Source organism: Mesoplodon bidens (genome assembly GCF_964165515.1).
Source record: "Mesoplodon bidens genome assembly, chromosome: 7".
Taxonomy (NCBI): domain Eukaryota; kingdom Metazoa; phylum Chordata; class Mammalia; order Artiodactyla; family Ziphiidae; genus Mesoplodon; species Mesoplodon bidens.
Window position 1 is genome coordinate 82,271,750 of NC_138164.1, and position 25,689 is coordinate 82,297,438.

At 35.7% G+C, this 25,689-nt stretch overlaps 1 protein-coding gene across 1 annotated transcript; it reads right to left on the minus strand.

Moving 5' to 3' along the window:
* Nucleotides 1–19,902: 19,902 nt before the first annotated feature.
* Nucleotides 19,903–21,605, minus strand: FANCF (FA complementation group F). Its single transcript, XM_081241327.1, has one exon. It carries the CDS (start codon nt 21,582–21,584, stop codon nt 20,505–20,507), a length of 1,080 nt encoding a protein of 359 aa, XP_081097453.1. The 5' UTR covers nt 21,585–21,605; the 3' UTR covers nt 19,903–20,504.
* Nucleotides 21,606–25,689: the final 4,084 nt, after the last annotated feature.

The window sequence follows — 25,689 nt, forward strand, 5'->3', positions numbered from 1 at the left end:
TGTTCATTGGTTTAAGTGAGGTGTTAAAGTCCCCACTATTATTGTGTCACTGTTGATTTCCTCTTTTATAGCTGTTAGCAGTTGCCTTATGTATTGAGGTACTCCTATGTTGGGTGCATATATATTTATAATTGTTATATCTTCTTCTTGGATTGATCCCTTGATCATTATGTATTGTCCTTTCTTGTCTCTTGTAACATTCTTTATTTTAAAGTCTATTTTATCTGATATGAGTATAGCTACTCCAGCTTTCTTTTGATTTCCATTTACATGGAATATCTTTTTCCATCCCCTCACTTGCAGTCTGTATGTGTCCGTACGTCTGAAGTGGGTCTGTTGTAGACAGCATATATATGGGTCTTATTTTTGTATCCATCCAGCAAGCCTGTATTTTTTGGTTGAAGCATTTAATCCATTCATGTTTAAGGTAATTATCAATATGTATGTTCCTATGACCATTTTCTTAATTGTTTTTGGTTTGGGTTTTTTTTTTTTTTTTTTTTTTTTTTTTTTTGTGGTATGCGGGCCTCTCACTGTTGTGGCCTCACCCATTGCAGAGCACAGGCTCTGGACGTGCAGGCCCAGCAGCCATGGCTCACGGGCCTAGCCGCTCCGCAGCATGTGGGAACTTCCTGGACCAGGGCACAAACCTGTGTCCCCTGCATTGGCAGGCAGACTCTCAACCACTGCACCACCAGGGAAGCCCTTGTGTTTGTTTTTGTAGGTCCTTTTCTTCTCTTGTGTTTCCCACTTAGAGAAGTTCCTTTAGCATTTGTTGTAGAGCTGGTTTAGTGGTGCTGAATTCTCTTAGCTTTTGCTTGTCTGTAAAGCTTTTGATTTGTCCATCAAGTCTGAATGCGTTCCTTGCTGGGTAGAGTAATCTTAGTTGTACGTTCTTCCCTTTTATGCCACTCCCTTCTGGATTGTAGAGTTTCTGCTGAGAAATCAGCTGTTAACTTTATGGGAGTCCCCTTGTATATTATTTATTGTTTTTCCCATGCTGCTTTCAATAATTTTTCTTTATCTTTAATTTTTCCAATTTGAATACTATGTGTCTCGGCGTATTTCTCCTTGGGTTTATCCTGTGAGGGACTCTCCGCCCTTCTTGGACTTGGGTGGCTATTTCCTTTCCCATGTTAGGGAAGTTTTTGACTATAGTGTCTTCAAATATTTTCTCTGGTCCTTTCTCTCTCTATTCTCCTTCTGGGACCACTGTAATACAAATGTTGTTGTGTTTAATGTTGTCCCAGAAGTCTCTTAGGCTGTCTTCATTTCTTTTCATTCTTTTGTCTTTATTCTGTTCCACAGCAGTGAATTCCACCATTCTGTCTTCCAGGTCACTTATCCGTTCTTCTGCCTCAGTTATTCTGCTGTTGATTCCTTCTATTGTAGTTTTCATTTCAGTTATTGTATTGTTCATCTCTGTTTGTTTGTTCTTTAATTCTTCTAAGTCTTTGTTAATCAGTTCTTGCATCTTCTTGATCTTGGCCTCCATTCTTTTTCCGAGGTCCTGGATTATCTTCACTATCATTATTCTGAATTCTTTTTCTGGATGGTTGCCTATCTCTACTTCATTTAGTTGTTTTTCTGAGGTTTTATCTTGTTCCTTCACCTGGTACATAGCCCTCTGCCTTTTCATCTTGTCTATCTTTCTGTGAATGTGGTTTTTGTTCCACAGGCTGCAGGATTGTAGTTCTTCTTGCTTCTGCTGTCTGCCCTCTGGTGGATGAGGATATCTCAGAGGCTTGGTTGGAGGGACTGGTGGTGGGTAGAGCTTGCTCTGGTGGGCCAATAAATGCTATTATTAAAGTAAAACATATATATATATATCAGAGTTAATCTAGTGTGCAGAGGGTAGGTCGTGGAGGGAGGTCTACTTCATACAATCAGCAGTCCAACCAACAATCTCCCAGTTCATATTCCTCCATCTGGCACACAAAAATACTATGAAATATTTTTTCAAGTATCTTGCCCAAATAATAAGTTTTGTCGATGGCATTGCCAAGAATATTATCCTAGTAAACCTCACATAAATGAGATAATCTTTTTTTCATGACTTGCTCTTAGTGAATCTTTGTTGGCTGCCACTGGTTACTTTGTCCTTTTGCAAGTGCTCACCAAATCATCTGTTCAGTGACTGGTTATGAAATTTAAAGTAGATAGCATAATACTTTTTTTCTGTATTCTTCTACCTGTGCTCAGATTACATAGAAAACCCTGGAAAGTTACTTCTTTAAGTTTTATCTTGCTGTTATGACTCAAAGAAAAACTTATTCTGATATTTGTTAAAGTGGTAAAGAACACTTTATTCAAGCCTATCACAATTGGGATATTGCATTGGGGAGAGAGAGCCGATTCAACTTTGAATACAGTAAAGACAGCTGGGGATTCATAGCCAGTTAGAAGAGTGAGGGGGAAGTGAATGGATAATTACAAAGAGGAGACATCAAAGACAAGGGGATTCTTGCTAAACTGGCCTTACAAGATTCTTGCTATAGGCAAGCCAAGGACTTAGACATCAAAAGTGGGAGATGAAGAACTTGAATAGCAAGGTTGGGGAGATGACTTAGCAGGATTATTTGCTAAGACTGGGATGAGCAGGCCAAAGACAGGACTGGACGGTGGCCAAGATTGAGGGTTGGTTGACAAGAGGGTTCAACGGAACTTAACTAAAGTTTAGTTGAAGGGAGAGCCTTGGTCAACTTGAAGTCACCCATTTTAGCTGTTAATTTCTCTCTGACATGGTATGGGATCAAAATTAAAAACAAGGGAATTCCCACGTGGTCCAGTTGTTAGGGGGGTAGGGGTTCGATCCTTGATTGGGGAACTAAGACCCCAAAAGCCATGAGGTGAAACCAAATAAAAAATTAAAAACAAAGAAACCCAAAAAGAATAATGACTGGATATGAAGTGCATGGATGGCAGTATTGCCAAAGATTTTTTTAAAAAAAATCTCCCTTAGCAATTTCTGGACTCAGTTAAAGCTTAGCTGTATATTTCCTTTGGAACAGCCTGAAGAAATGGTTATGGGGACAAACACTCAAATAATATCCTATCTTGAAAGTGTTATGAGTGACCATTTCTTGAAAGTTATTCTGCAACTGTTATTGTTTAAATTATTCACTATGTATAATTATATCTCCAAGAAGCTATTGTAAATCAGATATTTTTGTTCACATCAGAGTTTCTGAATATAATATTTAAGTATAACAAACAGATTTCTATGTATTTAATTTAATGCAATTAAATTTAGGACATTTCAATAATTGTTACACTTTTATTTCTTTCTTCTAAGCTTAACACTGTGTGTTTTTATGTATTTAACCATAATTTGGACACCAAGAAATGTAAAGATTTATTTGATGACTAATAGACAATGTTAACCAATATGTAATCTTCCAAGACAAGCTGATAGTCTACAACTTCCAGTTGCAGAAAGGCCACAGTCATTTCTACTTTCTATCAGTCTTTCCTGACTCAAAAGAATGTTTGAAAGGAACTTGGTTGGTACCTCCATCTCAAAGTCACAGACAAATCATTTTCAATTATAGATCTAATTATTAAAAAGTATGTCATTCCTTCTAAACTTTTAAAAAGAAAAACAACTTCTAGCAAAATAAATAAATAAATAGATGTGTATGCGTGTGTGTGTATATATATATATATATAAGAAAGTTTGGTTGTCAATTATATATAATTGTTAATAACAACATATGTAGATTTTGTTTTTATCATTCATCCAGTTGTCTTTTCTTTTTTTCTTTTTTTTTGACTTTCTCATCTTTATGCCTTCTGCTGTTATAATATATATTAATAGTCCAGGGAGAAAATGTCTCTGATTGCTGTGCAATTGCTCTCAAAGTAGACATAAATCAGTTCCATAGGGTCTATAGATCCACCTTTTAAATTAATCAAATCAATGCTGATGAGTATAAAAATTAATGTGTCTAGTCACCTTGACAGTGGTTACCAAATCAATTGGCTGGTGGCAATATTGACATACTTTTATTTGTTTTATTTTGGGGAGATCCCAAAATAATTTGATAGTCCAAGGACATCAAATACCCTGCTATTAAACAATCCTATCCTCCACATTTATCTTCTCTCTTATTTCATTAATATTTTTATCTCACATCTCAAACATTTCTCTATGTCAGTAAATTAAAAATTTCTTTATTAGAATTTTATTTTCTTATTAACAGTAATCTACTGTTACTTCTATAATAGTAGATTTATTTGGCTCACAAATTATTTCTTTAGCTTTGCATCTCTCTTCATTTCCATCTTTTTTCTTTGAGCTCTGTTTTCTTTGAATTCATCAGCTCATTATGTTTTACTGTAACATGAAGAATCACTGGAAGATTTCCCTTTTCCCTTGAGTTTTCTTCAAGAATAATTCTGCCCTTCTTTATTACATGCCTTTCTCTTTTCCTTCCTTCTTTATTCCCTCCTTCTTTCTTTCTTTCTTTCTTTCTTCTTTTCTTTCTCCCCCCTTTCTTTGTTTCTCTCTCTGTTTTTTCTCTTTTCTTTTCATTGTTGTGTCTTTGTATATTGTCCAAACCACTTCTTTTCATCTTATTCCTGCTTAATACAGGCATCTCTGTCTAGACTTTCTGCTTGCATTCATTAAGGTATCTTATTAGAATCCATTAATTAGGAATATATATAAGGAAATATAAATTCAAAGACTCTACAAATGTTCTCTATGAACTCTGGATAATTGGTCCAAGTGTTGTAAATCAGTGTAGCAGAGAAAAAAACTAAGTTTGGAAAGAATGGAGTTATAATGCTCTCTCACTTACTAATTTAATGAACTTGGAAAATTGATTTAACCTACTTGAACTTCCATTTCCTTATTTATAAAATTAACAAATAACAATGCTATATATTTTGCAGGGTTATGGTGGTGATTAAATAAAATAATGTAAGTAAAAAGCCTAACAAAGTATCTGGCAAAGAATAGAAGCTCAGTAAATGTGAATATCTCTCCCTGCAGGTGTCAGAACTCCCTACTCATTACTAAATGCTTTGTTCATTTAACTAGAAACTGCTATTTCCATAGAAGTATTGTCACTCTTTTAAGAAAGAAGTATTTGGTGAATGTATGAGACACAAGAAGTTATGAAGAATGCTGATTTTTAATCTCAATTCCAAGAATAACTATACTTTCTTTCCCTTCTCTTCCCCTTGCCATCAAAAATAAAAGTAAATCTATATGGGTTTTTTTTTTTTTTGCTCTTAAAAGATACACTCTAAAACCTCTTTATTTATTTATTTTTAACCTAACTCTATCCTACTATGACACTATAATATTTTGATAGCCAATACTCCTTGTGACCTCATTTACATTATCCACCAGTGAGCAAGAAATGCTTGTTTCCTTGGGGAAAGGGAGGATACAACTTTGAACAATGATATAAAGTAGGATCCAAAACATATTTTTCAAAATTATTATTGTGGGTTTTTGTTTTTGAATTCTGAGAACCTGCATATTAAGAGTGCATGTCTGGAGGACTCAGACCATAGGATGATACAATGAGCTACATAATGAAGGAAGGTTATGGAATGAACATAGACAAGTCTTTCCATAGAAAAGAGATTAAAATTATTTTCTGGGATAGGCATAGGAATTTGGAGAGGATTTGGAAGACAGAGTATAAGGGAATTTAGATGTAAGTGTGGAAGAGTGTGGAAATTTGCTCTCAATTTTACCTCCCCCTCCACACACCCATGCAGTCAAAACAGTAGAAAAATCATGGGAAGCTTTCAATAGATTTGGCTAAATAAAAGCTGAAGGAACTTGTGAACTTTTGCAGCACTTCCCATTTGAACTCTGGAGACAAAGTTGGGACAGTCATGCAGAGTGCACCCTTGCGATCATATATGTATGGCAGGTCCCAAAAGAATAAGGACGTCAGGTTTTTCATCTCTCTCCCCCTTGAGTTTCACTTAGCTTCCACAGGACATTGACCAGGTGTGAAAATTATTTGCATGCCTGAGAATTGAAAGGCTGTACTTAAACCTAATGAGGTGGCAGGTTCATGAGGGACCACTAGTATCAGCTGGGAAATGGAAAGCCCAAACTCCAGTCTGGATGGAAGATATGACTACTTTTCGTGACATTAGTACTGCCAGAGGCAGCTGAGTTGTGGACGTAGTCATCAAATAGTGACCATGAAGTTATCTAACCACTACCCATGTGGAAAGAACAGAAAAGCTACATCAGTAGAGGAGTGCTCACAGGTCAGAAGCTCTTCTCTGAAGGATGCCAGAATGACATAAAAGGCCCTCCTGAGCTGAGATCACCTACAGAATACAAGGACAGAAGGGGGAATATTTATCCAAAGAAGACTGAGATTTAAATCACACGAAATTTTATTATCTTAAGCTGGCAAAATCAAAATTTCTGACATGAGCAGAAATTAGGATTTGAAAGCTAAGTTTAGGAGGAAGCTAAAACTATAATTCTAAATATATTATGGTGTAATGTGAAATTTTAAAGGTTACACTACCAGGGCATTTACTCAAGAAAAAAAAAAAAGCTTCATAATTTCCATAGAAACTCTTATTTCAAAAGTAGGAAAATAATAGTATCCCACCTCAGAGAGTTGTTATGAAGATTGAATGCATTAGTATGTGCAAAAGGAATAATTAAAGAGTATTAGCTATTTTATTATAATTACTGATTATGTCCAGGATTAAGTTGATTTTGACACAGAAATTTGTTTTATACATCCTGGTACTGCCTAGGGCAGCATGAGTTTAAAAACTTTTGGTATTATTTACCCATTTGAGAATCTGATGATATTCTCCATAAAAGTGAACATGTGGACACTAAATTTGGCATATAATTTCAGGATCTCAAAGATAACTCAGGGCCATTCTTTGAGCCTCTAAATTTGGTGAACGCTATGCTGAAAGCCCTTGGTTTTAACCTTGGAAATACTACTTTCTACTATGGCACTAAATCTTCAAGAAGCTAGGTTTTTCTTCTCATTTTTGAATAAAAAAATACAATAAAATCATCCCATCAAAAATTTTTCTTGGAGGATGAGAAAAGACAATCAACAGACACTAACACAGAAACAACACAGATGTTGGAATTATCTGACAAGGATTTTAAAGCAACTGTCATATAAATGATTTAATGAGCAATTACACACTTGAAACAAATGAAAAAGAAATGCAAAGTTTCAGTAAAAAATAAAAGACATAAAGAAGAAAAAGTGAAAATTTTAGAATTGAAAAATATAATAACGGAAATGAAAATTCAATGGAAAGACACAACAATAGAATGGAGAGGACAGAGACAAAAATCAATGAACTTAAAGATAGGACAGTAGAAATTACCCAAAGTGAACAAAAGAGAGAAAATAGACTGGGGAAAAAGTATGACAGAAACTCAGTGATTTGTTGGACTAAAGCAAAATATTTAACATATCATGGGACTCTAAGAAAGAGAGGAGAAGGAGAGAGGGCTCAAAAATATTCTAAGAAGTAATGGCTGAAAATTCTCCAAATTTGGCAGAAGACATAAGTCTATAGATTCAAGAAGTTGATCAGTTCCCAAGAGGGATAAACCCAAAGAAATCTACACCAAGATACATCATAGTTAAACTTCTGGAAACTATAGACAGAGAAAAAAATCTTAAACCAGAAAGAGAGAAATGACATTTTGCCTATAGGGTAAAAAAACATTCAAATGACAGATTTGTCATCATAAACCATGAATGCCAGAGGGAAATGGCACATTCTCAAATGCAGAAAGAAAAGATATGTCAGCCCAAATTCTATATTTGGCTAAATTATCCTTCAGGAATGAAATCAAGACATTCTCAGATGAAGGAAAATTAGGAGAATGTGACACGAGTAAACCTATTCTAAAAGAATTACTAAAAGTTCTTGAATATTCATGGTCTTAATTGTTTTACTAAAGAAAGATAGTTACTATTCTCATCCAAATTCTGCAAATAAGAACATGAAAGCTTAGAACTATGAAAGAATTTATTCAAGGTTGTCCAGAGATAGTGTTGTATTATAAAAATTAATCATAAAAGAAAGCCATTTAACAAGGTTTTTTATTTATTTCCACCTTTGTCTCCTCATTTATACTTTAGTTCCCCCATTATAAAAAAAAAACATTGTTTTTTAAACTTCTTTAACTGTTAAATGGAATTATAAATGCCTTTTAATTGTAATATTGTAATAGTAAGTGTAATATTCCATTCACAGAACTAGACTATAAAATGGGTATAATACCTTTAACAAATTGCAGAAACCATATTCTTCAAATATCCTGCCTTTGCTAACATCTATAATGACAAACAGTAAAATCATTTTGAATCTACTGGGACCAATTTACTAGTACAGTGCACAAGGTCCACTGCTTCTAGCTATAATTAGAAAATGGCGCCTGCTCTCCATTAGTTTTGGTTACTATAGTAATTCCATATGCCTGCTGACTAGTGAACTAGATCATGTATCTTCTGTAAATTGCTCTTGTTAGTCACTTGTAATTTATTTTATGTTTCCAACAGCAATTTCAAACCAGCAGTGTCAGGAACACATGTTTTTGCAATTATTGGAAAAACAAACCAGAAAATGTGTACCTCCAACCTCATCCCACTCTTGGCTATTAATGTTTACATAGACTACTGAATATTTTTGAAGCTCATCAAAGATTGTCAACATGATTTTTTTTTAAATACAAGATAAGAAAACATACTCTCTTTCTGCCAAGAATATTTATTACACAATTTTGAGGTCTCTTTATCTCTAGAAAAAACTATAATTTATAATCTGCATTTTTTCCTATCTGCATTTTAGTAGTCAATTTATTAGTGATAGATTATTTGAAATCTGATCTTAACATTCATTGTGGATTCAAATTCAGTTAACATTTTTTCAAGGTACCTAAAGTGTTTGAGATTAGCAAAGAACATTTATCCATTCTTGTCCATGGTGCTTCTCTATTCAGTGAAAGCTAACAGTATGCTATATTCTTATTCCATTTTGGCACATCGTCAATGCTCATAAATACATGCATAGCCTCAAGCAGAATATCTTACCAAATAAGTATTGATAATGTGTCAAATGCTTGGTATAATAATGATTATTTCAACAGCTATCCCACAGAGCTTTGAACAATTAAGGAGGATAAAATTTCCAATATCGATCTACACATATATCTCTGTACCTCACATATTGCTTTCCAGATGTATTTTTTAAGAAATATGAAATTTGGTTCATAACATAAAAATATATATGTTAAATAAATTGGTTTGTATTATTTTAGTGCATTAAGTCATAGTCTGACATATTAGTAGCTTACTGAATAAATAAATGAGTAAAATTTTGCAACACAAATATCAAACTGAAAGGATATATATATAAAGTGAGGAACATTTTTGTAGTGATAAACAAATTTGCCTCTAAAATAAATTTATTTTAAATATTGATGTGTAAAACCCAAATATCAAATATATGCCTGAACACTGAGATTATTATAGACTTCATTCAGAATGTGATAATGCTATTTGTATTATATGTATAAATATAAAATATAAACTGGGGCTTCCCTGGTGGCGCAGTGGTTGGGAGTCCGCCTGCCGATGCAGGGGACATGGGTTCGTGCCCCGGTCTGGGAAGATCCCACATGCCGCGGAGCGGCTGGGCCCGTGAGCCGTGGCCGCTGAGCCTGCACGTCCGGAGCCTGTGCTCCACAGCAGGAGAGGCCACAACAGTGAGAGGCCCGCGTACTGCAAAAAAAAAAAAAAAAACTTGAAAAATATAAACTGATTATTCACATTTTATATCCCTATGCTTACACTTCTGAATTACTGCATCTAAAAAGTTCCTAAGATTTAAGTCCTGGTCATTCATGATATAAAAGGATAAAACCACAATAAGACTTTAAAACACCGCAAGCTCTTTTGAACTCAAAGCTTTACCCCAATATTAAGAGTAATGAAGCTTCAAGAGACAGTTGTATACACATTAATTATTGTAATTATTCAAGCTACTTTCCCTTAGGGCTACCATATTTCTAAGCCAAAAGTGTATTCTTGGTCCACTATGACAATTAGCATCTGATAAATGATGCTACTGCCACACTTCTAATGTAGAGATTGATCATTTCCAATTAATTTCTGAGAGAAATCAATGGTTTCTTCCTAGAGCATTTGCATTAACTAATTTATGTTACTATGAATACCTTATATCCACAATTTGCTAGGGAAGATGGGTCATTCTATTTATAAACTGGTTACTACTTTAGAGCTTCAGTATACTATTTCAGAGCTCAAAAAAAATGCATAAAAGAGCTATAACTGGATAACTTAACCACAGCAACTAAATCTTGACATTGATGAATGTTGATCCAACTCAAATGCAGCAAAGCAGTTTTGGAAGATTTTTGAGTTTGATTGATTGTACTTTGGAAATGTTACCATATATTGGGGAACCCACTCTCATTGTTTGGATTGATATTGTACTTCATGTAGCCACTACTAAAATTATTTATGATTCTTAAAGATATGACCCAAAGGGTGATGCTCTAATCAAATGTTTGCTCCAGTCCTATGCATTCATAAATAGGTACCAACTACATAATATATGCCAGTATACTGTGAGGGCCTTGGACGTTCAAGCAAAACAGCTTTGTCCTTACTGAACTTATACTCTAGTAGAAAAGACAGACACACATGAACATCACACCTATATTTAATAGGAAAATGGGTGGTCTGAAGGAAAATAACAGAGTGAAACATATCTAGGTAGAGACATTATGGTGAGAGAATGAAATTAAGCTGAGAAATGAAGGACTGGGTGAGAACATTCTTGTCTGAAGGAATAATGTAAGCAAAGTTTCTAAGACAGGAAAAAGATCAGCCTATCTACTCCAACAACTGAAAGAATTCCTGTACTGCTGGAGTGTATAGAAATTGGCTTAATATAGAAGAGTTTATCACTGAATACAAACAGAAGGTGAAATATGTGGGTAGAGATGTTAGTATAGGTAGATGTAGCAGTAAAAGTCTGTGTAAGTTCTCCGACATTCACTTTAAATTTCTCAGAGAACATGACTGAGAGTTGACTACTTGAGCTGTTAGGTGGAGTATGGATTGTAAGAGGTTCAAAAAAGCAAGCAGAGAAACCAGCTAATGGCAGAGATGTTGATAGATGGGTGAACATACGAATTATCAGCCAAACCAGGGCATTTTAGATAATGAAAAAGGATACTGTACTTGTATTAATTATGCCAAGACAACAGACATAACCCAAATCTGTCCAGGGAAAACAAGAATCTATGGTCACCCTATCCTATACTAGGGTAATGAGTACGAATTTAGATAAGGGGAAATGTATTGGTAAATTGGATATGAGGGTTAAGAGAATAACTCCCAGGCTTCTGGCTATTGACGGAGAAATATAGGGGGATAAGCAGGCTTTTGGGGGATATGAAGAATTCTGTTTTGCATATATTTTGTTTGAGAGGCTTGTGAAACATTTAAGTGAGGATATTCATCCTGAAGCTCTGATGAGAGCTCTGGGTTGCAGATGTAAATTGGGCGGTTGAAAGCATACAGGTAGTATTTAAAACTGTGGAAAAGCGACGAGATCACCTGGGATGAGAGCACACACGAAAGAGAAGGCAGACTCCTGGGAAAGATTGATTAGGGGAGGAGGAGCCAGAAAATCAGACTAAGAAAAAATAGCTAGAAATGTAAGAGGAAGCCAGGATAGAGCAGTGTCACACAAGTTCTGAGAATCGAAGTTCAAGCCTAGTTTCAAAAAGAAGAAAGTGGTCAAAATGTCTAATGTTACTGAGAGGTCAAGTAACTTGAGATCAGAAAGGTATCCTTTGAATATAGGATCATAGGGATGATTTGTGACCTTGACAAGACTTCTTTCAGGGGAGTATTGAGGGCAAAAGTTAGGTCTGTCTGGGTTAAAGGGAAAATGAGGACTTCCACTTTCGGCAAAGCTGTGACTGTATGTTCAGTAAGACCTAACTGCTATAAACATTTAGGTTCTCAATAATATATGCCTCTAATGCTTTGTTGAAATTTTAGGAAATAAAGGAAATTTCCAGGCTATCTTTCACCACCAAACATATATCTCTCCAAAAACAAAGAGGTGTGAGTAGTATGCAAATCAGATTTGGAAACGATGCTTTGAGCAAGCCACAAGGTAGGGAAATTGAAGCCAAAACTCTTGCATTAAGCCAGGAACCTTGCCAAAGTGGCCTAGGTTACAGGTGTTCACTATTTCTGACAGGAACTATTGAATATGCCGTCATGGGGAAAGAATACCCTATTTAGATATCTAGGTTTCCATAGGTTAAATCAAATAAATGTGAACTCACAATATATGTACAGAAGTATGTAAAGAAACAAATCACCATGAGTGAGAATCACAGAAACAGCAAACAGTTTTAAATCCCCAGGGACTTCAGGTTTTGAAGTTATTACTACAGAATATAAAATAACAATGTAAAAAAATGGAATCACAAAAAATAAACATATAATATGAGATTATAAAAGATGATCAGGCAGACTTGAGGGAAAAAAACAAATAAAACTTTTAGGAAAAAAATATTGTTGAAATTAAAAACCTAATGGATTGCTTAAACATCAGATAGATAAGAGTGAAATAACAAACATATACCAATATATTTACTAAGGATATAGGCAAAGTTGATGTGACAACTACACCTTAAAACAGTGATTTGGATAAGAGAGTAGGGTAGAGAGAGATAGATGTATTTCTATCCCATATAATAAGACAAATGAGGCAAGTGGGCTCTGTTCTGCCATCCTGAACATGTGGCCACATCTTTGTGTCTGCAGCAGTTGTTCCAATCTTTCTCAGCGGTGTGATTCAAGGTAGTCTTCAGCACCACAATGACTTTCCAGCCAATTTCAAGTGACAAACAGAGCATTAAGGGAAAATGATTTCATATGTCAGGAGTGTGAACCCTCAGTTGTGCATATCAATTCCTCTTATTCACAAATGGTCAAAATCTAGTGTTATGGCCACATGTAAATAACTGCAAGAGAGATGAGGAAATTTACTTTCTAGCTGGGTGGCCACTTCTAGCTGAAATTTGGGGCTGAGATATTATTACTAAAATGAAGATAGGGAAATATATCCTAGGAGGTAACAGCAGTTTCCACACCAGCATAGAGTGGTAAGGAGATAAAAACTATGAAAGAGCGGTTGTAGGATATAAGGTAATATGAGAGGATCTAATACAGGCCTGATCAGAGTCACAGGAGAAATTAGAAAAAGTGGAGGAAAGGAAACATTAGAAAAAAACTGGACAGAGAAAAACACAAATCCACAGATAAATGAAATACAACACATAACAAACAAGAAAAAAAGAGAAATTCACAATTAGATATGTTATAGTGACTGCAGATACTGAAGCAAGGACTATCTCAAAAGAAACCTGAAAGAGATCACTTAGAAAAAACCATGAGAAGACTGACAACAGCTTTCTGTATATCAACAGTGGAAAACAGGAAAGAGTGAATTACTAACTTTAACATGTTAACCTAGAATCCTGTACACAGCAAAATTATCTTCTAAGAACATTGACAAAATAAAAATATTTTTAGGTAAAAACTAAGAGACCATTTAGAGACCTTCTTCAGGGGAACTTCTAAAAAAAATAATAAACTGATCCCAGGAGAAATGTCTGAGGAGCAATGGGAAACAAAAATTTTAAACATGTAGGTAAATCAAAACACAATTGTCAAAAAAAAAAAAAACCCCAAACAAAAAAAACACACTTGTCTGTATAATATTAATTAAAGTGTTCTAATTTGTTGGAAATTTTCTTGTAAAGAACAAAACTAAAAATGAATAAATTAATAACTTGTGAGTTGGGAGATGAGATCAAGATTAAAGGTTTCTAAGGCCCACTGTATTGTTAGGAAGGGAGATAAAGATTTCGAGCTAATTTTAGATATTTTTAAGTTAAATGTGGTAAAAGTTTTAAGAGTAAAAGCTTAGGTATAGAATATAGCATCTCAGTTAGCAGAGGGAGAAATGGAATAGGAAGACAAAAAAAAAATTCAGGAAATTAAAAAGAGCTGAGAAAGAAAATGAAGCAGAAAAGTCAAGACAAATATCAATAGAAAGCACAAAGTAGGGTAGCAGAAAAAAGTCCAGTCATATTAATAATGATAATAATAATAGAAAAAAGATTTTAAAGCAGAAAGTATCATTACAAAATAAAAAGTTCAATTCATTAAGATGATATAACAATTCTGAATTTGCCTGCATATCATGAAATTGCTCAAAATACATAAAATGATAATTGATAAAGTTTCTTGAATCAAGATCATAGTGGGGAATTTTTTTAAATTGAATTATAGCTGATTCACAATGTATTAGTTTCTGGTGTTCAGCAAAGTGATTCAGTTATACATATACATATTCTTTTTCATATTCTTTTTCATATTCTTTTCCATTATGGTTTATTACAAGATATGGAATATAGTTCCCTGTGCTATATGATAGGGGACCTTGTTGTTTATACATTCTAGTCTCAAACATACCAATCCAACCCTCCCTGCCCCACAACCACAAGTCTCTTCTCTATGTCTATGAGTCTGCTTATGTTTTGTAGACATGTTCATGTCATATTTTAGATTCCACATATAAGTGATATCATATGGTATTTGTCTTTCTCTTTCTGACTTATTTCACTTAGTAGATAATCTCTAGGTCCACCCATGTAGTTGCAAATGGCATTATTTCATTTTTTTTATAGCTGAGTAATATTCCATTTCATCTTCTTTATTCATTCATCTGTTGATGAACAGTTAGGTTGTTTCCATGTCTTGGCTATTGTAAATAGTGCTGCTATGAATATAGGGGTGCATACATCTTTTCAAATTGTAGTTTTGTCTGGATATATGCCCAGGACTGGGATTGCTGGATCATATGGCAACTTTGTTCTTAATTTTTTGAGGAAGCTCCATAGTATTATCCACAGTGGCTGCACCAGTTTATATTCCCACTAGCAATGTAGGAGGGTTCCCTTTTCTCCACACCATCCCCAGCATTTGTTATTTGTAGCCTTTTTAATGTTGACCATTCTGACCAGTGTGAAGTGGGATCTCACTGTAGTTTTGATTTGCATTTCTTTAATAATGTTGAGTATCTTTTCATGTACCTATTGGCCATCTGTATGTCTTCTTTGGAGAAATGTCTATTTAGGTCTTCTGCCCATTTTTTGATTTGGTTTTTTGTTATTGAGTTTTATGAGCTATTTGTATAATTTGGAAATTAAGCCCTTGTCAGTCACATAGTTTGCAAATATTTTCTCCCAGTCTGTAGGTTGTCTTTTCATTTTGTTTATGGTTTCCTTTGATGTGCAAAAGCTTGTAAGTTTGATTAGGTCTCATTTGCTAATTTTTGCTTTTGTTTCTATTGCCTTGGGAGACTGACCTAAGAAAACACTGGTATAATTTATGTCAGGGAATGTCTTGCCTATGTTCTCTTCTAGGAGTTTTATGGTGTCATATCTTATATGTAAGTCTTTAAGCCACTTTATTTTTGTGTATGGTGCGAAGGTGTGTTCTACTTTCATTGATTTACATGCAGCTGTCCAACTTTCCCAACATAGCGGGGAATTTCAGCACTGCTCCCTCACTTATTTGATAGGACAAACAGAAAAAGAGTAGTAAATATGCAGAATAAATTTTTTAAAAGTTTACAAAGTTAATTTAAAATATATATGTAGAACTGTGTGTCCCCAAATTAGAGAAAACACATTCTTTTCAAGTACATGCAGCACATTTATAAAAACTGACCACTTATTTGGACAATAAACCAAGTATCAATAAATATCAAAGATTCAGTATCATATAAACTACATTTCTGACAAAAATAAATTTGGAAAAGAATAACAAAAAGCTAATTTTAAGAATATTTATCCATTGAGGAATTTAAAAAACAATCTTAAGTAATCCATAGATTACAGAAGAAATCATTGTGGAAACTGAGCTATAAATACTTAGAACTGAATGATAATGAAAATGTTAAATATCAAAACAAGAGACTTGCTGTGAAAGCAAAATTTAAAGGGCAATTTAAATACTTATATAATAAAAAAAGTTACAAATGAGCTAAATGACTTTGCTTAAGAACTGAGGAAGGAACAGCAGAATAAAAGCAAAGAAGAAAATAGATAAAATAAGAACATAAATTTCTGAAATAGAAAAAGTGATATAATAAACTTAATTCACTGGGAAAAATTATGTAATAGATAACACTTGGGAAGACAAATCAAGAAAAGCTAAGACAAAGAGAAAAAAATGGAATAAAAATGAAACAGAATTGTAGGTGTGTTAGTGATAAAAAGGTAGGAAAACACTAGTGATAAAAAAGGTAAGAAACAACTTTGTTCCAATAGCCATAAAGAAATTGAAATTGTATTTAAGTCATTTAATTTAAAAAAATCAGGCTCGGGGCTTCCCTGGTGGCGCAGTGGTTGAGAGTCCGCCTGCCGATGCAGGGGACACGGGTTCGTGCCCCGGTCTGGGAAGATCCCCCATGCCGTGGAGTGGCTAGGCCTGTGAGCCATGGCCGCTGAGCCTGCACATCTGGAGACTGTGCTCCGCAACGGGAGAGGCCACAACAGTGAGAGGCCCGCATACCACAAAAAAAAAAAAAAAAAATCAGGCTCGGATTGTATTACAGAATAATTCTGTAAGACTCCCAAGGAATTGTTCATTCCAATTTTATAAAACTCTCACAGACAATAAGAAAAAGAGTAGTCTCTAATTCATTCTATATGGCCAGTAAAATACTGAATTCAAACAAAAGTATATAAGAATAAAAAATTACAGGTCAATCTCACTCATGAACTCAGAATCAAAAATCTATAAGCTGAATTGAACAGAATATTAAAAAGTTAATACATTTGACTGAGCATCTCTGAAAAGCAATGACAAATTATCATTAGAAAAGTTAACATAATAAAAGAAAAAGAGGGAATTCCCTGGTTGTCCAGTGGTTAGGACTTGGCGCTTTCACTACCACGGGCCTGGATTCTATCCCTGGTCAGGGAACTAAGATCCCGCAAGCCACGTGTGTGGGCAAAAAATAATAATAAAAAAGAAAAAGAAAAAGGACCTCAACATTTTCATCTCATTAAACATAGGAAAAGCATTTAACTAGCATTTATTGAGGACTTACTTTCTAATAAGTACATATTTTCCTTTATTTTTAAAGACTAAACATAAAAATATTTGATAACTTGATAAAATCTAGAAATGTTATATACATTAATTACAGCTATGGAAATAGCAGACACGTGACCAAAAGATGGATAGGAATACACAAAAATGAAAATAGTGCCAATGTGATAGGGTATTCCTTTAATATTGTTACCATATTATTTATCCGATAAAAGTGTATTAAAATATTAAACTCATTTTATTTTAAATTTATTTTAATGGTCAAATCTTAATGATGAGTCTCTGTTCTTATTACACCTTCAGGTATTGTTGCTTTTCATAAATACTTGAAAATACTTTTCATAAATTCTTTCATAAATACTTTCATAATTCATTGTGTGAATCATATTTTACATTTATTTATGTTTATCAACTTGAAGAAGAGAAAATAGATGAATTGGCCTGTTTATAATTTCTGACATCATTTTCATATGCATTATCATTTTATCTTTTAATTATGCTAAGCAGTTCAAAAGGGTGGAATTTTTCTGTTCATAGATAAATGAACTCTGATTCCTACAGTGAAATAACTAGGTAAAAGTTATAGTAGTAGAAAATAACCCAAATTTAAACCATATTTGATAAATATAATTTCTCCCATGTGCCAGTCCCTGATAGAGTATACATTGATGATACAGACATTTAAAATTTTTTAATACAGTATTGGTTTTCAAATCAGCAATCTACCTCCCTAGAAAAGATCTGTGGAGTCAATGTAAGTTAGAAAAGATCCATACCCTTGGTGACCTTACCACTCAAGAGTCATATAAATACTGGACAAATCACTACCTGTAGTCACAACTCCTTAATAAAACTTGAAGTTCACAGCACATTATTCTGTCTTACAGTTATACTGAGGTTCTGCTAAGATGATTTAATTGCAGAACTTTGTATACTGTATGACACCATACAAATGCATAGCCTTATTTATGTACTCAAAGCCAAATCTTACACATTTTCCATTAGAATCAGAACCTTAATAAGCAGCCAGCACATGGACAACAGCATTTAGATTTAAAACATTCTAATATACTCAATAAATATACACTCAGTCCAAGGGAAGTTTTCAGAAAGCATTAAGATATTTGTCCTCAACTAATACTAACAAAATACAACAGGCACATGCAGTCATTTTATCTGCTGGCTCATAAGAATCTTGAATTTATTTATTCAATTTCCCATTTCTTCCTCTCATTTTTTCTCTCTTCCTATAGATTCAGAGTGATAGTAAGATTTCTATATTCAATAACACCTTTTCAAGTCTTTAACTTTGTTTAAAACAAGATAAAGAATACAGATTAAGAATTCCCTGCTGGTCCAGTGGTTAGGACTCAGGACTTTCACTGCTGGGCCCAGGTTCGATCCCTCCTCTGGGAATTAAGATCCCACAAGCCACGTGGCATGGTCAAAAAAAAAAAAAAATTACTGTTGTTAAGAATATAGATTAAGGTTCTAATCCTGGCTTCATTCATTCAAACATTTGGAGAAGCTACCACATGCCAGGCACTGTGCTAGGCTCTGGGGGGAAAAATAAGATTGGCTTCTGCTCTCATGTTGCTTATTTTCTGTCTGCCCTTGGGCATTGTAGTTAATCTTCTTTAGCTTGTATCTTGATTTATAACAATACAGTCTTGATGTGAAGATTAAATATGGTTATCTATGCAATGAACATAGCATGGAGCCTAAAATAAGATATGGTAAGTATAAAAATAGATTTTTAAAAAATTTTTACTGGTCTATAACAATTTTTATCATTTTATCTTAAATAAGAGTGTGCAATATTGCAGCAGAAATAGGGAAATAAGTTTACAAACTGTCATTCTTTAAAGCTAAAGGTTAGGGTTATGGGACTTAGGTTTATGGGTCAATATTATGACTTGTGTGGGTAGAACTCTTCATTGGGTTATGCTTCCTGAAAAAAGACTTTCAGGTAACTAACAGAAGGAATTGCCTTTCTTCCTGCATTAATGGCAAATTAAATCTAAAAGATGGTCTACATGGATTAGAGCTAGAAAAAGGAATCAAACCACAGGAAATACAAACTTGCTTGTGTTAACCCAGGATCATCTGGAAAAGTGTACTTGCTAGCAGAACAGTAGTTTACTCCAGGTTTCACTATAGAATAAAAAATTCTACAAGATTATATAACTCCTTTTGCTCTAATTACATTTCTGGAATTAGAAGAATCTTGCAACCAACTAACTTGGTTATGGAAAAAAAATCTTGATGAACAGAAAATTATATTCCCCCTAATAAAAATGAATAAATCATTCTTAAGTTTGGTGATTAGCAATCACTCTGCTGGTAGTGGAGCATCTGGGTAAACTCACAAAATTAGGTTCCTACACACACTAAACAAATATTCTAAACTGTCCCCATAGAGCAGCTAACAAGGACAAAGTGGGAGAATTTAACTATTTTAGTCTCAACACTTCATTCAACATGAGGCAACTGTAACACCAAGGTTGTGACTTATTAACCTAGTCAATGGCAGAAGCAGCACTAATTCAGAAGTTTGTTTTCTTTTACCATCAAATGCTAAATTAATATCCAAAGGTATATATTTGTATTTACCATGCTGTAAAATTTTAAGTCAATGCTTTAAATTACTGCGTAATCTTTCAATGTACAGAAATGAGAAACAAAATTTCTGAATATCACAATTTTAATACATGTTGACGCTGGTTAATTGGTTAGAACGTTAGGTTAACAAGGCCAAAGTCCAGGGTTTAAAGTCCAACTAGGCCAGTTGGCTTTCCAAACCATTTCTGACAGCACATGTTGTTGGTTAGAGAAATCACTTCTAGGGATTTAAAAAAAAACCAAGAAAAACCTGCAAAAGTAAGGCATTAATAATATAAAAAAAGGTGTCTTGTTTGTCACTTTAAAGCTGCATTTTCTTTGACAAGTACATATCTTTTCAACATTATTAGAAATGTGCCTTCTAGAATGCAAACTATTGTTAACTCCATGGCTTTATGTAGGATACTTCCAATGTTACCTCCTCTAAACAGAAAATCCATGGCACTACAAGCCAGTTACTTTACATATTTGTAATGAAGTTACAGTTACACCTATTATATATTAGGACCTACAATAATATTTTGGACACATGAAAGTGCAGGACATTTGGCGAGAACACTGGGATTTTAATTTTGAAAACAGTATATTCGAGTGCTCAGTTACAGAACGTTGCCCATAGAGAACTGGGGCCTGGGGCTGAGAATTTTTCTCTGCCCAAATGCAGTATCACGCACTACTCCCAAGAGACAGCAACAGGTCTGTCCAGATGCTAAGACCAGGGACTTCGAAATCTCCATCTTGAGCCTTACAGGACTTCAGGGCAGTAAAAACTTCATCTTTCAGAGGTGGAGAGGCCTGACAGAGGCTTTGAAACCTGCTCAACAACTCCTCCCAGGGCACATCCTGGGACTCAGTTCCAGTCCAAAGGCCTTTCTGAAGGTTGTAGTGCAGCTGTCGACCCCAGTCTGTTAGCAGGCCCAGATAGACCCGGGAGAGCTCTGGATGGCGCCCCGCCACCAAAGATAAAAGCCCGGCTGGGAGGCTGCGACAAAAAGCAACCATGACATCCGATTTCCCCAGAAGCCAGCGAAGCAGCTCTTGACCCTCCTCTCCCGGAGTTTCGGGGCTGCCTAGTTCCAATTCCTCTTCTTGGTGCCGGGGAGACGACGGCGGCAGCAGGAGCGCGGCCGCTACCACCTTCAGGAAGTTGTTCTGGGGCGAGCGCTCCCACAGGCTGCTGAGAAGCCTACCAGGGACCCCTGCCTCGGCCTCCCCCACCTCCTGCAGTCGCCTCAGCAGCAGCTCCGCCTGGGTCTTCATCAGTGAGTCCTCCTGAAGGACCGGCTTCTCTCCATAAGCGTTGAAGTGCAGCATGTGAATAGCGGCCCGGCGGCGGACGAGGCGGGCCAGGCTGCCTTGGAGCGACTGCTCCTCGGCATCCGGGACGCCAGGGCCGGGAAAGAGCTGCTGCAGCAGGTAGTGAAAGGAGGCATCCCCGAGGGCCGGGTTCGTCAGCAGTCGCAGGGACAGCAGCTGGTCGCAGTGCCCCAAGGCCTGGAAGTTCGCCAACCCCGGGGATGGAGCAGGCCCAGAGTCACCCTGCTGCTTCCACTGGTTTTGCAGTCGCCGCTCCAGAGCCTTGCTAATGCGGGCATGGCGGCCAAAGCGCTTGTGGATGTGGCGCAGGTAGCGAGCCCACTGTAGGGCCCTGCGCACGGTCGGGGGGTCCCAGGTGCTGACGTGAGTCGTGCGGGAGACAGCCAGAACCTCGGAGAAGCGCTCCAAGTGCTGCAAGAGCGGTTCCATGGAGCGCGCTAGGGCCTTACTTCCGCCTTCACCTTGGAGACGGCTACTCTCTGCGTGCTTGATTGGCGTGTTGGTGAAACGATACGCCTCTCTGCAATGCTATTGGGTAAAATCCCTGTCAATCTGACAGCGGCTTTAATCTGGGTACCTGCACTCCGAGAAATGTAAGCCCCGGGGAAGTGCGCTTGGTTTTACTTTTGCCTTAGATATTGAGGAGGCTCATACGGGAGGGAGGGCTAGGATTAGAGAATTCCCGGAGCCACGTGGGAGATGCTGTTAGTTACGGAGGTCTCCGTGCTTCCTTTCGCTTTATAAACATCACTAGTAGAAGTTTCCTGAGTTTTGCGTGAGTGAATCTGTGTTAAGGTTTATCATAATCGGGGAAAGCCAGACACGGGCTGTTACATATAAGAAAATGTAATTAAATAAAAATTTTGGTTCAATTCAGTTTAGTAGAAAGGTACTGACCTCCAATTAATTAATACCAGACACTATGCTAAAGTCTGGGCCTTGACCTTATCCTTTCATTATTAGAACTTGAATCCTTTAAGTGAAACTTAAAGATTAATACTTTATTAAAATAGTAAAGGAACTTAAATTTTATTTCAAAGTTTCATTATTGTTTTTTGTTTTGTTTTTGTAATTCTCAAGGCAGAATAACTTAATTGACTCTTATTTCACACAAACAATTAATTGAACTAAGTGGCATTTAACAGCGTTTAACAAAAACAAATGCTTGTCTAAAGATTGTGGGAAGGGGAAGGGGAAGAAGAATCCACTTCTGGAATGTTTTCTGGATTATTCACAAATTTATGTGTTCTACAAATGTTTATCTGCCAACCTGTAGGGGTTTCGTTCAGAAAGCTACAACAATTTCTAGTCTACTGAAATTGATGACACAATAACTCATTTGAGCTGAGTTTGTTTCCAGTCTTAAAGACACCAAGCAAAAGTATTCTAATGAGTAGTCAGAACTGGTGTTTTGTTTTGTTTTGCTTTAACAAAAAGGAGAAGAGAAACAAATTTAACAGGAAGAGTCATTTTTCATTTATTAACTTTTTTTAAAAAATGAATAAATCAGTGGTGTTCATGCTGTTAATTCAGTTTTAGGATCTGATATTTATCACTTAGCCTAAACTCTCAGTTGGTCTGTAGCGGTTACTTGATTTTATCTTTGTCTTGGATACTAGAAACTTTGAGCCAAATGTGCAGTCTACTTTTAGCAAATGCACAGACTTCGCCAATTTATTCTTAAATTGAGCACTTATTATGTCACATAGTGTAAAATACTAGGGATTTATTTGTAAGTAAATAGATGTTGTCCTTGTCCTGGTGGAGAAGTTCATTTCCTAGCATTTAAGAGCAAAATTAAACAGATAACCTCAAATGTGATAGGAGGCTATAACGAAGGTGGATCTCCAAGACTTAGGTGATGGGGAAGGCCTCCCTCTGTGAGAAACTGACTTTCTCCTGAAAGCCCAAAGATGAGTGTTGAAAAAAGTTTTCAAGGTCAAGGGAACAGTTAATTTACAGGTTACCTAAGTTGAGAGAGCCCAATCCGTTCAAGGAGGTGAAAAAGTCCAAAAAATCTGCCTTCAGGTCGGGATGGGAGTGAGACCTTATGGCAGGAGTTGTGCAGATTAGCTTCAGATCTTTCCACTTTTTTAAAATTTTAGCTAAAATCCCTGCTTGGGCATTATAATATGTAAATTTATGCATATTTCACATTCGCTTATTTTCATTAAATGAACACAATGTCTGTGAAATTTTCCCCTTTAGAAGAAAGAAAAGCCTAGGGTTTGGAGCTTCTCCTCAATGTTCCATTTAATCAACAAAATTCAATGATCATTTATTAAGCTTCTACTACATGTAAAGTATTAGGGGGGCTTCCCTGGTGGCGCAGTGGTTGAGAGTCCGCCTGCCAATGCAGGGGACACGGGTTCGTGCCCCGGTCCGGGAGGATCCCACATGCCGCCGAGCAGCTGGGCCCGTGAGCCATGGCCGCTGAGCCTGTGCATCAGGAGCCTGTGCTCTGCAATGGGAGAGGCCACAACAGTGAGAGGCCCGTGCACCGCAAAAAAAAAAAAAAGTATTAGGGATTGAAAAAATGATTATGACAAGGTCCTTTGCTTCAAGAAACCTACATTCTTGAGGCAGGGGTGGAAGGGGCACAAAAACACTGAACTATAATGCAATTCAGATTTTATGTGTTTAAAAAATTCTAAGAATTATGCTATGAGAGACCAGATATAAATTGACAGGAGAGTTCAAGGAAGGCTTTACAAAGGACTGATACTTCATTTAGGCCTTAAACTATCATGAAATACAGGAAAATGCAAGTGAGAAAAATAACATAAGGATATTAACCTGTATAGTGTGTGCTACAAATACTAGTATGAATCTCCCATATCTTCATTATGATTCCTGAATTTCTGGGATACAGTAAATTAGGACAGAGACTGAAAGGCCAGATTTCGGGAGATTTCATTAAAATACATCAATCAAACCATGAGAGTTAAGCATCATAAACAACTAAGCATCAGAAAAAGAGACATTCACAAAAAGTTTACCTCATAGGGTTCTGGTGAGGATTAAATGAAATAATAAATGTGAAATGCCATCCTTGGTATTTTGGCTGTCTTTTAGTATTCATTCTATTATTACCCACACCCTCTTTGCATAATAAAGATGCAATTTGGAGTACTGACTCCAGCTCAGCTCAAGGGGTAGGCCAATTTGAGCCAATCATGTTAATCCACCCCTCTCTTAATTCAGTAATTAATTTAGGAACCCATTCTTAAGCCTATCGATGTATAGCATTTTCTTTTCTTTTTTTTTTCAGAGACAATATAGAACTTTTATTTTTCTGAAACATTGAGAAGTAGTTGCCAGTGACATAATAAAACATTACCCTGAATACTGTGTTTATTATAAATATAAAATTTTTCCTACATAGCTAAATATAACCATCAATGTCAGGAAATTAACATCAATGTATTACTATAATTTAATCATCAGAGCCCATCCAAAGTTGTCCAGTTGTTTCAATAATGTTTTTGTTTTTATTGAAGTATACCTGATTTACAATATTATATTAGTTTCAGCATAGTGATTCAGTATTTTTATAGTTTATACTTCATTAAAAATTATTACAAGATAATGACTAAAATTCCCTGTGCTATACAATATATCTTGGATGCTTATTTATTTTATTTTATTTTTTTGTCTTTTATTTAAAAAATTTTTTTTGAATTTTATTTTATTTTTTTATACTGCAGGTTCTTATTAGTTATCCCTTTTATGCATATTAGTGTATATATGTCAATCCCAATCTCCCAAATCATCCCACCAACCCCCGCCCCCCACCGCCGCTTTCCTCCCTTGCTGTCCATAAGTTTGTGCTCTACATACGTGTCGCAATTTCTGCTGTAAAAACTGGTTCATCTGTACCATTTTTCTATGTTCCACATATATGCATTAATGTACAATATTTGTTTTTCTCTTTCTGACTTACTTCACTCTATATGACAGTCTCTAGATCCATCCACGTCTCTACAAATGACCCAATTTCATTCCTTTTTATGGCTGAGTAATATTCCATTGTATATATGTACCACATCTGCTTTATCCATTTGTCTGTTGATGGGCATTTAGGTTGCTTCCATGACCTGGCTATTGTAAACAATGCTGCAGTGAACATTGGGGTGCATGTGTCTTTTTGAATTATGGTTTTCTCTGGGTATATGCCCAGTGGTGGGATTGCTGGGTCATATGGTAGTTCTATTTGTAGTTTTTTAAGGAACCTCCATACTGTTCTCCATAGTGGCTCTATCAATTTACATTCCCACCAACAGTGCAAGAGGGTTCCCCTTTCTCCACACCTTTTCCAGCATTTGTTGTTTGTAGAGTTTCTGATGATGCCCATTCTAACTGGTGTGAGGTGATACTTCATTGTAGTTTTGATTTGCATTTCTCTAATAATTAGTGATGTTGAGCGGCTTTTCATGTGCTTCTTGGCCATCTGTATGTCTTCTTTGGAGAAATGTCTATTTAGGTCTTCTGCCCATTTTTGGATTGGGTTGTTTGTTTTTTTAATATTGAGCTG

What these genes read in the sequence shown, in the direction of transcription:
- FANCF (XM_081241327.1), bottom strand. Translation starts at nt 21,584, where the DNA reads ATGGAACCGCTCTTGCAGCACTTGGAGCGCTTCTCCGAGGTTCTGGCT.